General features: G+C 46.4%; 1 protein-coding gene across 8 annotated transcripts in view; it reads right to left on the bottom strand.

The window, feature by feature from the left end:
* Nucleotides 1-14,114, bottom strand: part of RANBP3 (RAN binding protein 3) — a 174,231-nt gene that overhangs the window by 30,136 nt on the left and 129,981 nt on the right. For all 8 annotated transcript variants that reach the window (XM_084614216.1, XM_084614215.1, XM_084614221.1 and 5 more), the window contains 2 exons: nucleotides 12,358-12,478; nucleotides 5,827-5,969 (listed from right to left, as the gene is read on the bottom strand). In XM_084614216.1, coding sequence (XP_084470342.1) covers nucleotides 5,827-5,969; nucleotides 12,358-12,478 — 264 coding nt within the window. The remainder of the gene's footprint in view (nucleotides 1-5,826; nucleotides 5,970-12,357; nucleotides 12,479-14,114) is intronic.

Here is a 14,114-nt window from a genome sequence, read left to right as displayed (position 1 = left end):
TTTAGTCCTAGCTAGACAGACGGCCAATGCTCGTCTGACATATAAGGTATGGAAGGAAGCCTCCTGTCTGCAATTATGCTTTTTTTTGGGAGTTTGGGGAATGGTAAATGAATGGTCAGAATAAGATGAAATTTGGGTGACACCTTAGGTCAGGAGTGGCCAACCTGGGGCTCCAGAGCAACATGTGGCTCTTCAAAAGTTAATATGCGGCTCCTTGTCTAGGCACCGACTCTGGGGCTGGACCTACAGGCGCCAACTTTCCAGTGTGCTGGCAGGTGCTCACTGCTCAACCCCTGGCTCTGCCACAGCCCCTGCCCCCACTCCACTCCACTCCTTCCTGCGCCGTCCCCTGAGCCTGCCATGCCCTCACTCCTCCCCCTATCCCCAAAGAGCCTCCTGCATGCCACAAAACAGCTGATCAGGAGGCGCTGGGAGCGGGGAGTGGAGCTGATGGGGGGCTGCTGATGTATTACTGTGGCTCTTTGGCAATTTACATTGGTAAATTCTGGCTCCTTCTCAGACTGGCCACCTCTGCCTTAGACAGTAATTTAGCCTGTGGACGTAACAAAACCTTGTCCTTCCAGAAAACCGTGCAGGGAGGGTCTGCCATTAAGTCCCCAACTTCTGACTCTTTGGACGATGTGATACCCACCAAAAAGGCAATCTTCAGACACAAGTTCAGTAAGAAGCAGGTTGCCATCAGTTCAAAGGGAGGTCTTGTGAGATATGTAAGAGCTATCCTAAACTGGAGTGAGAACTTTCACTTGAGGAAAAAGGTTCCTCAATCCTTTGATGAACCTTACATTTGTTAGGTGAGCAAGCACTGAAATCCCTTTCACTGGGGAAATGATCGGTTGCTATGGCAATCAAGTAAACTGCGACCAAGTTAGATGATAATCCTGTTTTCCTCAGTTGCAGCAGGTAACCAAGATTATGGAGACCGAGGAAGAGTCAGGTGCGAGTCTTTGAAGTTCACATCAATGGCTAAATCTTTTCCACTTTTAAGGTAATTATTTCCTAGGCAGATTCTTTCCTACTGTTTAACAACACCTGCTGTACCTCCGCAGAACAGGTAGACTCTAACCCTGCAAACCACCGAGGAGCTACATCTTGAGGTGGAGAACTCTTAGATTGGGATGAAGTAATTGACCAGAGTCTTGGGAGATGAGGGATGATCAGAAGCTTGATTGCTGGAGAGGGGGACAGGTGAAACAGGTAAGGATACCATGCCTGTCCTGTCGGATTTTGTTCACCTTCAGTATCAGACGTGTTGGGGGGAAAACACACAGAACAATCCCTTCGTCTCAGGCAGGAGGAAGGCATCCCTCAGGGAACTATGGCCTCGACCCTGTCATGAACAGAACATACAAAACTTCCTGTTGATGGAGGTGGTGAAGAGGTCCACTTCCGGAAATCCCCAAGTTTGAAATATGCCCTGGAGGGTAAAAGAGTCCAACTCCCATTTGTAGTCCTGGGAAAAGTGTCTGTTAAAAGCATCGGCCCGGTATTTGGAATACTAGAGAGGTACACTGCCGAAATATCAGAGGGGTAGCCGTGTTAGTCTGGATCTGTAAAAACAGCAGAGTGTCCTGTGGCACCTTATAGACTAACAGACGTATTAGAGCATAAGCTTTCATGGGTGAATACCCACTTTGTCGGATGCATGAAATATGTATTTGATGGATTATGTACCAGTTCTTCAGCTTTATTATTTCAACGCACAGAGAGGGGATCTTGCTCCTCCTTGACACAAAACATGCAGGCCACATTGTCAGTCATGATCCTGATTAACTTGTCCCTGATGAGAGGCAGAAAGTGAAGGCAGGAATTTCTGAGCACCCTAAGTTCCAACAAGTTGATGTGGAGACTGGTTTCTTGAGGTGACCATTTGCCCTGGATTGTATGAGTGCTGAGATGTGCTCCCCATCCCAACAGAGATGCATCCGTTGTTACAGTGACCATTGAGATTGGTCAGAGGAAGGGAACTCCTGCATCGATGTTGTGATAATCTTTCTATCCGTCTAGGGAATCTTTCACCTCGTGGGGAACCAAAACCTGTTTGTCTAAGTTGTGTCTGTTTGGTGAGTAGACTGCTCTGAGCTACCCCTGGAAGCAACAAAGGCATCATCTTGAATGATCTGTTACCACAGTGCAGGCTGCCATGTGACCTGGGACCTGAAGACAGTTTCTCACTGAGGTTTGAGGGCTCTCTTGAATACTCCTGACAAGATCTGACAGTGTATCAACCTGTCCATGGGAAGGTAGGTCCCGGCTACCAACAAATCGAAGGATGCCACATGAACTGTATTTTCTGTACAGGGGTCAACATGGATTTCTTGTCATTGAGCCAGAGACCTAGTTTCATGAACAGAAAAAGGTCTCTCTGCGTGGCTCCCAGCACTTCATAAAACTGACCCTTGAACAGCCATTGTCAAGGTATAGGAACACTAGAATTGCCTCAATTACCACTAGAACCTTTGAAAACACTCTCGGCATCAAGGAGAGTCTGAAAGGAACCACCTGGTATTGAAAATGATCCTGACCTATAACAATATCGTCTGTGAGATGGGTCTCTCACTATATGGAAATATGAGTCTTGTAGGCTGAGGGTGAAAAGCCATTCCCTTGAATTTAATGAAGGAATTCTAGCTCCCAGAGTCACCATTCTGAACTTTTGAGACTTTACAAATTTGTTTAGGAGCCTTAAATTTAAAATTGGTCTCCATCCTCTGTTTTTCTTTGGTACAAGAAAGTACCTTGAGTGGAAAACTTTTCCCTTGTGTAGAGGAGGGACAGGCTCTATCATTCCTAAATGAAGAAATGGGTTTATTTTCAGTCTCAGCAAGAGCTTGTAAGAGGGGTCCCTGAAAACAGAAGGGGGTGGAAAGGAGGCAAGGAGGTAAGGTGAATGGTGTTGCCTGATGTTACAATCTCCAAGACTCATGTCTGTAGTAATCTGTTTCCATAAATGCTGAAAATGGGAAAGTCAGTCTCCAAAACAGGAGGGGCAAGGGGACAAAATGTTGCAGCTAGTGAACTAAAGAATGGGGACGATTTGAACCCTCAATCAAATTGTCAAAACTGGTGTCTCAGTAGACTACCCTTGTTGCATACTTGGGCCAGACAGATCCTCCTCTAGAACCTGTTTTTTTTCAGCTGGGGGAGAAGGGGGAGGGTTCAGTGGCTCTTTGGAAACCAGAGAATTGGATCGGACAGGATATCTGGAAGGTTTGTGATCTACCAGATTTTTTTTTTTGTTCATCGGTGCGTAAATTCCCAGAGATTAGAAAGTGGCCCTGGAGTCTTACAAAGTGTACAGGGATTTTTCTGTTTTCTCTGAAAACATTTTCAGACCATCAAAAGGGAGGTCCTCTATAATGCTCTACACCTATCTAGGGAACCTGAACAGTTGGAGCCAGGATGATCTACACCAGGGGTGGGCAAACATTTTTGGCCTGAGGGCCACATCAGGGTTCTGAAACTGTATGGAGGGCTGGGTAGGGAAAGCTGTGCCTCCCCAAACAGCCTGGCCCCCGCCCCCTATCCGCCCCCTCCCACTTCCTGCCCCCCTTAGAACTCCCGACCATAAAACCTCCCCTGCTCCTTGCCCCTGACCGCCACCTCCCAGGACCTCCTGCCCCATCTAACCCCTCATGCTCCCTGTCCCCTGACTGCCCTGATCCCTACCCACACCCCCACCTTCTGACAGACCCCCGGGACTCCCACGTCTATCCAACCCCCCCATTCCCCATCCCCTGACCCCCTCCGACCAGAACCTCAGCCCCATCCAACCGCCTCCTGCTCCCTTCTCCCCTGACTGCCCCCCCAGGACCTCCTGCCCCTTATCCAACCCCCTGCTCCCTGCCCCCTTACCATGCCGCTCAGAGCGCCAGGACTGGCAGCCAGGCCACCGCGCAGTCTAGAGGACCGTGGCAGGCTGGCAGCTCTTGCAGCTGCACTGCCCGGCAGGAGCTCGCAGCCCCGCTGCCCAGAGTTGTGGCGGTACGGCGAACTGAAGCTGGGGGGGAGGGAGGACAGTAGTGGAGGGGCCAGGGGCTAGCCTCCCCGGCCGGGAGCTCAAGGGCCGGGCAGGACAGTCCTGCAGGCCAGATATGGCTCGCGGGCCGTAGTTTGCCTACCTCTGCTCTGCACCTAACTATTGCGGTAGAGACAGAATAGACCCCAGTGTATGCAAGATTTAGGGATGTTTTAAGGGATGTCTTGGCAAGCAACTGTCCCTCAAAAACGATGGCCTGAAATTGCTCTCTTTGCTCCAGTGGAAGGTGCTCGATAAGAACAATACATCTGGTATAGTAATTATATTTTGCCATGATTGCCTGGTAATTAGCGATCTGGAATTTTCGAACAACAGATGAGTAGGACTTAGTCCCAAAAGGTTCAGGCACTTCTGGTCTTATCATACACTGTCAACCTGGTGTGGTGGTGTTTTCCCCACTCAGTCGCTGCATCAACCACCAGAGAATTAGGTGGGGAGTGGGAGAACAAACACTCGGAGTTGTTGGTGAGAACATAATACCCGTTTTATGACGTCCTGGATTTGCTGGAAATCATCACCACTGACAGTGGTGGAGACATTACTGCTGCATCTGGTGATGATGAGTAAATGGTAGTTTGAGGGGTCGCATCCTTATATGCCCTGCCCTCCTGCTCCTCAAACATCTCCTCCTGCTGAGGCTGTAGAGAAGGAGGTTGTGTCCCTATAGTCCCAGAGGGTGGAGCTAAATGCCTTTAACAACTGTTGTTGGTATGCTGCCCAGGATGACAATTGTGGGGGACCATACAGGAGAGGAGGTAACAACCGAGGTTGTATGTAGAGGTAGATGGTAGCTGAGATTTAGAGCACTCCAAGGTAGGCGTTGACGGAGTCAGATACTTAGGCTTGTATGATGCTGAGGAACGCTTTGGGGGAGATACCTGGTTAGCGCCAGGTCCAATGGGACTGGTTTGGAGAAGTGTCTCTCCTTGACATCTTTATTGTGTCTAGACAGTACAAAAGCACTCTCAGAGCCATGTTTGTTCTTGGAAAAGCGCCAGGATTTTCCTGCCCCACTGATATCTCAACAGTACTCGGTTGAGAGGTTGAAGTTCTGAGACCATCGACCTACAGGGAGACCAACATCTTTGTGGAGCAGGCTCCTGAAGGAAGTCAGAGCTCCTCTTTCTGGGATCTTTTGAGGAGGTCTCTGGAGTCTTCCCATTTCTGGGGGACTGCTGAGCCAAGGCCTAAGGGGAGTTGGGATCCGCCCAGAGACTGCTGTACTGGGGGCGGGAAGAAGAGAGAGAGAGAGAGAGAGATTCTCCTGACCTAGCTCTGGAGTGGGGCAAAAGGAAATGCTCCATCATTAGTAAGCCTCAACTTAATCTAAGCGAGGCAGTGTTTGAACGCTGGCAAGCTGGGAATGCCCTCCCAAGGAAAGTGAGCCTCCCCAGAGGGAGGAGAGAGGGAAAAAACCTATCCTCTCAACTATTAAATTAAGCTAATCTAACCAACAAACTAGACTAGGCTAAACTAAACTAGTTAGTATAAAAAAAAAACTTTAGCCAAGGCACACTCAATGTGGACATGTTAAAGCTCCATTGCAGGCCGAGGCAGTCAAGAAGGAACTGAGGGTTGTTTGCCCATCAGTGCAGGGCACAAGAAAGCATAAGGGTGCATGTGTGGGATGCATGGACACTGCTAATGAAAATCTCTGACTGAAGGCACGTGGGCTGCCCGCACACCTGAAGTGGAACAACCATATGAATACTACTCGAAGAACAACTCTTTTTGGCAGGAAAATTAGAGAGTAAACAAAGAACACTCACCGATATCAGAAAAACTTTGACTCCCTGGTCTTCTGTATCCATGGCTGTGATACGGATACTCTTTTCACTGGCTTTGTCAATCTGCATCTGAGCCCAGAGCTTGGTGTTCAGGATTAACCTGAGACTCCCCTGAGTCCGCATTACTAGAATCAACATACAAAGTAAATTAGCAGGAGACACTAGACATTTGGACATCGCAGAAGACTCCAAGAACCCTATTGTCACTTTCAGAACATTTTTTTTTTTTTTTTTTTAAAAGGAGAGTCCTGTTTATATACAACTTGCACGGCTCTTCAAGACAAGCAGCAAAGGGGAAAAGCACTGAGAAAGCATAACTAAAAGAATCAGACTTGGGTTGATTCACAGAATATCAGGGTTGGAAGGGACCTCAGGAGGTCATCTAATCCAACCCCTTGCTCAAAGCAGGACAAATCCTCAACTAAATCATCCCAGCCAGGGCTTTGTCAAGCCTGACCTTAAAAACCTCTAAGGAAGGAGATTCTACCACCTCCCTAGGTAACCCATTCCAGTGCTTCACCACCCTCCTAGTGAAAAAGTTTTTCCTAATATCCAACCTAAACCTCCCCCACTGCAACTTGAGACCATTACTCCTTGTTCTGTCATCTGCTATCACTGAGAACAGTCTAGATACATCCTCTTTGAAACCCCCTTTCAGATAGTTGAAAGCAGCTATCAAATCCCCCCTCATTCTTCTCTTCTGCAGACTAAACAATCCCAGTTCCCTCAGCCTCTCCTCCTAACTCATGTGCTCCATCCTCCTAATCATTTTTGTTGCCCTCCGCTGGACTCTTTCCAATTTTTTCACATCCTTCTTATAGTGTGGGGCCCAAAACTGGACACAGTACTCCAGATGAGGCCTCACCAATGCTGAACAGAGGGGAATGATCAAGTCCCTCAATCTACCGGCAATGCCCCTACATATACATCCCAAAATGCCATTGGCCTTCTTGGCAACAAGGGCACACTCTTGACTCATATCCAGCTTCTCGTCCCCTGTAACTCCTAGGTCCTTTTCTGCAGAACTGCTGCCTAGCCACTTGGTCTCTAGGATTCTTCCTTCCTAAGTGCAGGACTCTGCACTTGTCCTTGTTGAACCTTATCAGATTTCTTTTGACCCAATCCTCTAATTTGTCTGTATCCTATCCCTACCCTCCAGGGCATCTACCACTCCTCTCAGTTTAGTGTCATTCATAGTAGATTCATTACTTTGCTGAAGGAATGTATAGGGGCCAGGGAGGACACCAGAATCAGTCCCAAAGTCTCTATTTATATATTACAGACTAGAGATGGAAAACTCCAGCTTCCAGAAAGCATAGGATCATTCCTTAGCATATATTTACTCATCTTTAAAGACTGTGTGTTTATCGATGCATAAGACACGGTGAGGAATTTATAAAATCTTTATATTGTATTCACTGCCAAAGAATCAGAGGGGTAGCCGTGTTAGTCTGTATCCATGCATCTGAAGAAGTGGGATTTTTACCCACGAAAGCTTATGCCCAAATAAATCTGTTAGTCTTTAAGGTGCCACTGGACTCCTCGTTGTTTTTACTGCCCAAGAACTTTTACTGCATTAACAAAGTTATCCAGCAATGCCTTGTGTCTTTTTAGGACGTGAACAGTGGCTACATTAAAACCTCTTAAAATCAGGAGAGAGTTAAGATAATGTCTCCCACACCACATCTCTATACAGCCATAATTCCATCACTCTACCCCAGGGTGGGCAAACTTTTTGGCCCAAGGGCCACATTTGGGTGAGGAAATTGCATGCAGGGCCATGAATGTAGGGCTGGGTCAGGGGATTGGGGTATGGGAGGGGGTGCAGTGTGAAGGAAAGGGTTCAGGGCAAGGGGTTGGGGCAGAGGAGGGGTGCGGGGTATACAAGGGGGCTCAGGGAAGAGGATTGGGGTGGAGGGGGTGCAGAGTGCGGGAGGGGGCTCAGGGCAGGGAGTTGGGGTGCGGCAGGGGGTTGGGGTGCAGCCAGGGGGCAGGAGGGATTCAGCCTCCACGAATCAGGGCCAGGGCAGGCTCCCTGCCTGCCTGCCGTGGCCCCGCGCTGCTCCGGAAAGCGACCAGCACCACGTCCCTGCAGCCCTGGAGGAGAGGGCTCCACACGCTGCCCTTGCCTGTGGGTATCTCCCCCAAAGCTCCCATTGGCCACGGTTCCCCGTTCCCAGCGAACGGGAGCTTTGGGGGAGGTATCCACAGGCAAGGAAAGCACGCTGAGCCCTCTGCTCCCCCTCCCCCAGGAGCCGCAGGGACGTGGTGCCGGATGCTTCATGGCAATCTCGCGGGCCAGATCCAAAGTCCTGAGGGGCCAGATCCGGCCCGTGGGCCGTAGTTTGCCCACCCCGTTCTCTCTCTCTTGTAGCTGGCAATAGGCATTGGGGCCAAACCTGACCCATCCCTAACATCTGCCACTTCTGTGTTGTGCTGGGTGGGTCCAACCCAATTCTATACCATCAAGACCTCTGATGTACTTGCTGCCCCCTCACTGTGCTAGAGGGAGCTGTGTTGATCCAGGCATTAGCTGCAGCAAATTGCCAGAGCTCACCCTGCCAACTGAGGAGCAGTGCAGCTGCAATTAGAGGAATCAGGGCAATCTAATTTCTGGGCTCTGCTATGCAGGAGGTCCAGGTACACAATCATGATCACAATGGCCCTTCTTGATTCTAAAAATCTAAAAATGTATGAAGGAGTTAAATATCTATAAGGTTGGGGAGCTGCTGGAACGTCTACCACTGTCTTATTCAGAGACAGGCATTTCACTGGGTATGTCGAGAAGATAGGGGAACATAAGAGTGTTTCATCCCCTTCTGACACTCTCTTGCGTATTCACAGTGCCTATCAGAACCCCACATCCACACTGGCGTTCATACACCCGCCCTGTCCTCTGCAGCACTACTGTTCCGGGGAATTCTAGCAATCTCGTGGTATACCTCAAAGCTCCACAGGGCTCAGTCAGGGATAGTCCCAGGCAGACTGCGAAGAGCTAAAAAAAGATCTCACAAAACTGGGTGACTGGGCAACAAAATGGCAGATGAAATTTAATGTTGATTAATGCAAAGTAATGTACATTGGAAAACATAATCCTAACTATACATATACAATGATGGCATCTAAATTAGCTGTTACCACTCAAGAAGGAGATCTTGGAGTCATTGTGGATAGTTCTCTAAATTCATCCACTCAATGTACAGCGGCAGTCAAAAAAGCAAACAGAATGTTGGGAATCATCAAGAAAGGGTAGATAATAAGACAGACAATATCATATTGCCTCTATATAAATCCATGGTACGCCCACACCTTGAATACTGCCTGTAGATGTGATCACTTCCAATTCCAATATATCTTTTTTGAGATGGAAAGGTTCAGAAAAGGGCAACAAAAATCATTTGGGGTATAGAACGGCTTCCGTATGAGGAGAGATTAATAAGACTGGGACTTTTCAGCTTGGAAAAGAGTCAACTAAGGAGGGATATAATAGAAGTCTATAAAATCATGAGTGGTATAGAGAAAGTAAATAAGGAAGTGTTATTTATGCCTTCTCATAGAACAAGGGGCCACCAAATGAAATTAATAGGTAACAGGTTTAAAAAAACAAACACAAGGAAGTATTTTTTCACGCAATGCACTGTCAACCTCTGGAACTCCTTGCCAGAGGGTGTTGTGAAGGCCAATACTATAACAGGGTTCAAAAGGGAGCTAGATAGATTCATGGAAGATAGATCCATCAATGGCTATTAGCCAGGATGGGCAGGAATGGTGTCCCTAGCCTCTGTTTGCCAGAAGCTGGGATTGGGTGACAGGGCATGGATCACTTGATGATAACCTGTCTGTTCATTCCCTTTGGGGCACCTACCATTGGCTACTGTCAGAGGACAGGATACTGGGCTTGATGGACCTTTGGTCTGACCCAGTATGGCCGTTCTTATAGCTGAAGGGGAGGTTCCAGAATGAATTCTTAGGTCAAGGATGAACAGCTGTTAATATCTGGCAAGTCTGAGATTTATCTTGAGTAACTAAAGTGGTCAAATGTAGGTCAGGCTTAGTTAGCTCCTCCTCACTAAGCCTAACCTAAATTTGATATTTATCCTACTCAAGACAAGGCCTAAGAGTTCCCACTTCCCACCATTACTTTAATACTTTCCCCTCTCCTTTGCAAACTCAGGAAGAACAGTCTAATGATCTCTGACAAGGCCAAGCCGTGGCATTGTTTGAATAGGACAGGGTTAAAGTTGGGGAATGGAGGGTTGTGGTGTATGAGACGTTACGTTAACTCTGTATTTTCTGGTTTTCCAAAGTTTAAGTTTAGCCACCCTTTGGAGTGACTGAGTGAAATTTAATGGGCTGTGATATACAGGAGGTCAAATTAGATGACCTAATAGCCCCTTTTGGACTTACTCTGTGACTCTATTCAAATTCTGGAACGGTACAAGGCAGTGCTTGGCAACCTTAAGCCTGTGCTAACAACATTTGTTGGCAACGAATTCCCTTTAAAAAAAAAAAAAGAAAGGGGTAGTAATGAGAAGGGCATGACTGATGGGCATCCGTTGTGGTGGTTTCTTGGGCACACCTTGCTACCAACTAATCTATCAGCTCTGCCCGCCTCAGTGGCCTCTTCATACTCTTCGTCAGATTGGAGGGCCACAGGGAGGAGGAAAAAAGGTCCAATCTGATCAGGTAATCACAGGATGGTGCAGATTAGTGCCATAGTTTGAGCCACAGACAGGTGCAAAAAAAGTTACAAAAACTGCAAAATTTTATTGATCTCATCTCCCACTCCAGGTACTGTATCTCAGGATCCACTTAACTAAGTTACCCAAATTTGTACAGCTAATTGCTACCCCATGGCGCAATAAGGCACAGCAATTTACTAAACAATATGACTACACATGTGGATTTTAGAGCACTTTGATTTATTTTTCAATCATTAAACAAGCTCTGCTCAACCTAGTCACTAATGCGCCTTTATTATATCAAGGAAGAGAAAAGTACACTATATATGACTTAATCCACAGTTAGCTGTTTAAGAAACAGCCGCAGCCTAATGCACAGATGTCAACAACTTTAAGCAGATACATTATATACCCCCACAAAATATGCAGCTGCATAGCAATGCCACAGAAGCAGGAATGGTATTTTCTACCCTAAATCAAGCTGTACTTTTAGTTTACACATTAGCAACCAGAGGGAAACCTGGGAGAAGGCTGATATTAGGAGACAAAGTTATAGAGCCGTGTTTTTCTATAGATGTAAATATGTGGTTAAGTGATTAGATATACATGATATTATAAGAACTTCTAGCCACCAATATTCCAATTGCTGAAGCCTGCTTGATTTTAAAGGACAAACATTCAACAGAAATAACTATGTTCTTTATGCTTTTAGGAATGTGTTATCTGCAGTGGGATAACAAGCAGCTTGGCGATCACTGCACCAAATCTGCAAAGAGATTCCCCTCTTCGCTTTAGGAAATCTACACTAGATCTGTCCAAAATCCAGGATTTCTGGCTCATAAGCAAACTGGAAATTCCCAGAAATATTTGTTTCAGAAACACCAACACACGATGTTTCAGAAATGCAATTTGCTCCCTGGAACCAGCAGACAGTGAGTGAAATTGTATGCTGTGTTATAGACATGTCAGTCCCTAGATAATAAAGCAACAAGGTGGATGAGGGAGTATCTTTTATTGGACCAACTTCTGTTGGCAAGAGAAGCTACAGACCTTGTCTCACTGAGTCAAACTGACGTTCTTGACATTCTCAATTTCACTCAGCAGCTGCCAGGGCTCCCAGGATCTGCACCTCTGGGCAACCCTGCCAGGCAGACTGCCCAGGGCTACTGACCCCAAGGCTTCCTGGCCTGCTTGGCACCCCAGGGAGCCAGCTGCCCCAGGAGTCTGAAGCCCTGGAATAGTCCACTTGGCTGGGCTGCCCTAGAGATGCAGACCCTGGGAGCCAATCCCAGGACTCCTAGGCTCCCAGTTTAGGCTTCTGCAGCAGTAAGCCTGGAAACCCTGAGAGTCCCCAGGGCTTTCTCATTCCTAAGCTGCACAGCAGGAAGTCTGGAAAGCCAGGTATGACAGGGTTGTCCAAGAGCCACAGACCCTAGTAGCCTGGAGTCCTCTGGAGGCAGACTGCATGGCGGGGCTGCTGCAGAGCCATGGTCCCAAGAAACCTGTGGTCTTCAGTCCTGGGGCAGACTGCATGGTGGAGCTCCACAGCAGGTAAGCTGGGAGGATTCCATCAAACCCAACTGCTTTGCAGAGAAGTTTCATGTTCAATGAACTGGTATTTTCAGACAAGCTCTAATCTGCCCATTAAAATGTAACAGAAGGGCCATCCTGGGAGACTGACATGAACTTCAAATTTTACTGCTTTTTTTAAAAAAACTGCTATGATTAGACACAGTAACCCAAAGCGGATGCCTCCAACTATCAAGGAAGCATTTTGTGGTAGTAACACTGAATATCATACCAATAATTCACTTCCCACAGCTCATCTTACCTAGTCGAGATTGTAATGTTCCATCATCTGTTGATGCCATATCATTGAGTCTCAGAAGTCCTCTACCTCTTTCCACCCAAGACTGAGAGTTCTTATCAAACACAAACAACTTGCATTGTATCTGGGGGGGGAAAAAAATGCCTTCTTGCTGAAGTTCTTTAATGTAATGGTTGACTATAATTACAGAATATATCATGATTACTGAACCAAAAATCTCCCAATCTACATTTGAATAGATTTCAAAGGTATTCACTACAGTGAAATTTCAGGCTTCTAAAATGTGCTGGATTAATACCCTCGAAACTAAAGTCTTATATTCTCTCTGGCAACTAAAGCCCTCAAAAATATACTGTGACGTTGCACTCCATATAACTTTATGAAAATATGCTAATGAGTGTGAATGTAATGTAACTGGAATATGCTTCATGCAAAAGGTCTCTTGTAAGGTATCATTACAAAGCTTATAATCTACTGAGTGTGGTCATGCTATTTGTATAAAATGCATCATTCTTGTATCTGAAACTAGAAATATGAAATATAACTCTCAGGTCCTATTGTAATTATGCGAACTGTGGGCCATTAATGGTGGTTTGGAATCTTGATGGCTCCCTTCAACTAGGACAATTGCTTGTAAATGGCTTTGTTTACTTGCAAGCCTTCCTTTGAGTCAGGCCAGGAAGAATGAAGGCTTGGGGTCTCCCAGGACATGTGACCATGTCACTTGGTACCGGAATCCATCTTAAACCTAGTGCTTTTCCATTCAGAAGGAGGGGTGGGGACCCAGAGAGACAAAAGATCCCTGCCTTGTGCCAAAGCTATATAAGGGGGTGGAACAGAAAAAAGGCGGTTCCAGTCATGAGAAATCCCCTAGTTACCACCTGAGCTGGAGCTAACAAGAATTGAACCAGGGTAAAGGTTTGGACCCAGACTAGGAAGGAGTCCAGTCTGTGAAAGAAGCTTATTGGAACATCCCTGGGGGTGAGATTTCATCTGTAATCAGCTTCTTAATGTATTAGGCTTAGACTTACACGTTTTGTTTTATTTTGCTTGGTAATTTACTTTGTTCTGCTTGTTATTACTTGGAACCACTTAAATCCTACTTTTTATATTTAATAAAATCACTTTTGCTTATTAATTAACCCAGAGTAAGTAATTAACTTACTTACAAGTTAGCAAATAGCTAGCAAGGAGCAAATAGCTGTGCATATCTATCAGTGTTGTAGAGGGTGGACATATATATAAGCTTTATACAGAGTAAAATTGATTTATTTGGGGTTTGGAACCCATTGGGTGGGTGCTAGAGACAGGAGCACTTCTTAAGCTGTTTTCAGTTAAGTCTTCAGCTTTGGGGCGCATGGTTCAGACCCTGGGTCTGTGCTGGAGCAGACTGGTGTGTCTGGCTCGACAAGGCAGGGTTCTGGAGGCCCAAACTGGCAGAGAAAACAGGCTCAGAAGAGGTCTCAGCACATCAGGTGACAGTCCCAAGGGGGTTTCTGTGACCAATCCCATCACATATACTACGTTGCGTCTTTTTAAATTATGTATTTAATTTTTTTAAATGTATACGTGCCATGGACTGTGTCTGATTAGGAAAGGCAAGTTGAAGTGCAAGAGCACCTTGCTCTTACAATATAAGGTGGTGTCGTTTGTGGTTCTTAGAGGTTCATTCCACAGTCTCAACTAGGGAAACAGTATTGATTTGAGAAGAACTTTTTATTTTGATTGTCTGAATCCTGAAATCTAACCACAGTTCATTA

Source organism: Lepidochelys olivacea, assembly GCF_965140295.1.
Source record: "Lepidochelys olivacea isolate rLepOli2 genome assembly, chromosome: 25".
Classification (NCBI taxonomy): Eukaryota; Metazoa; Chordata; order Testudines; family Cheloniidae; genus Lepidochelys; species Lepidochelys olivacea.
The sequence above is the reverse complement of the archived record's forward strand: the minus strand, read 5'-3'. Positions and strand labels throughout refer to the sequence as shown.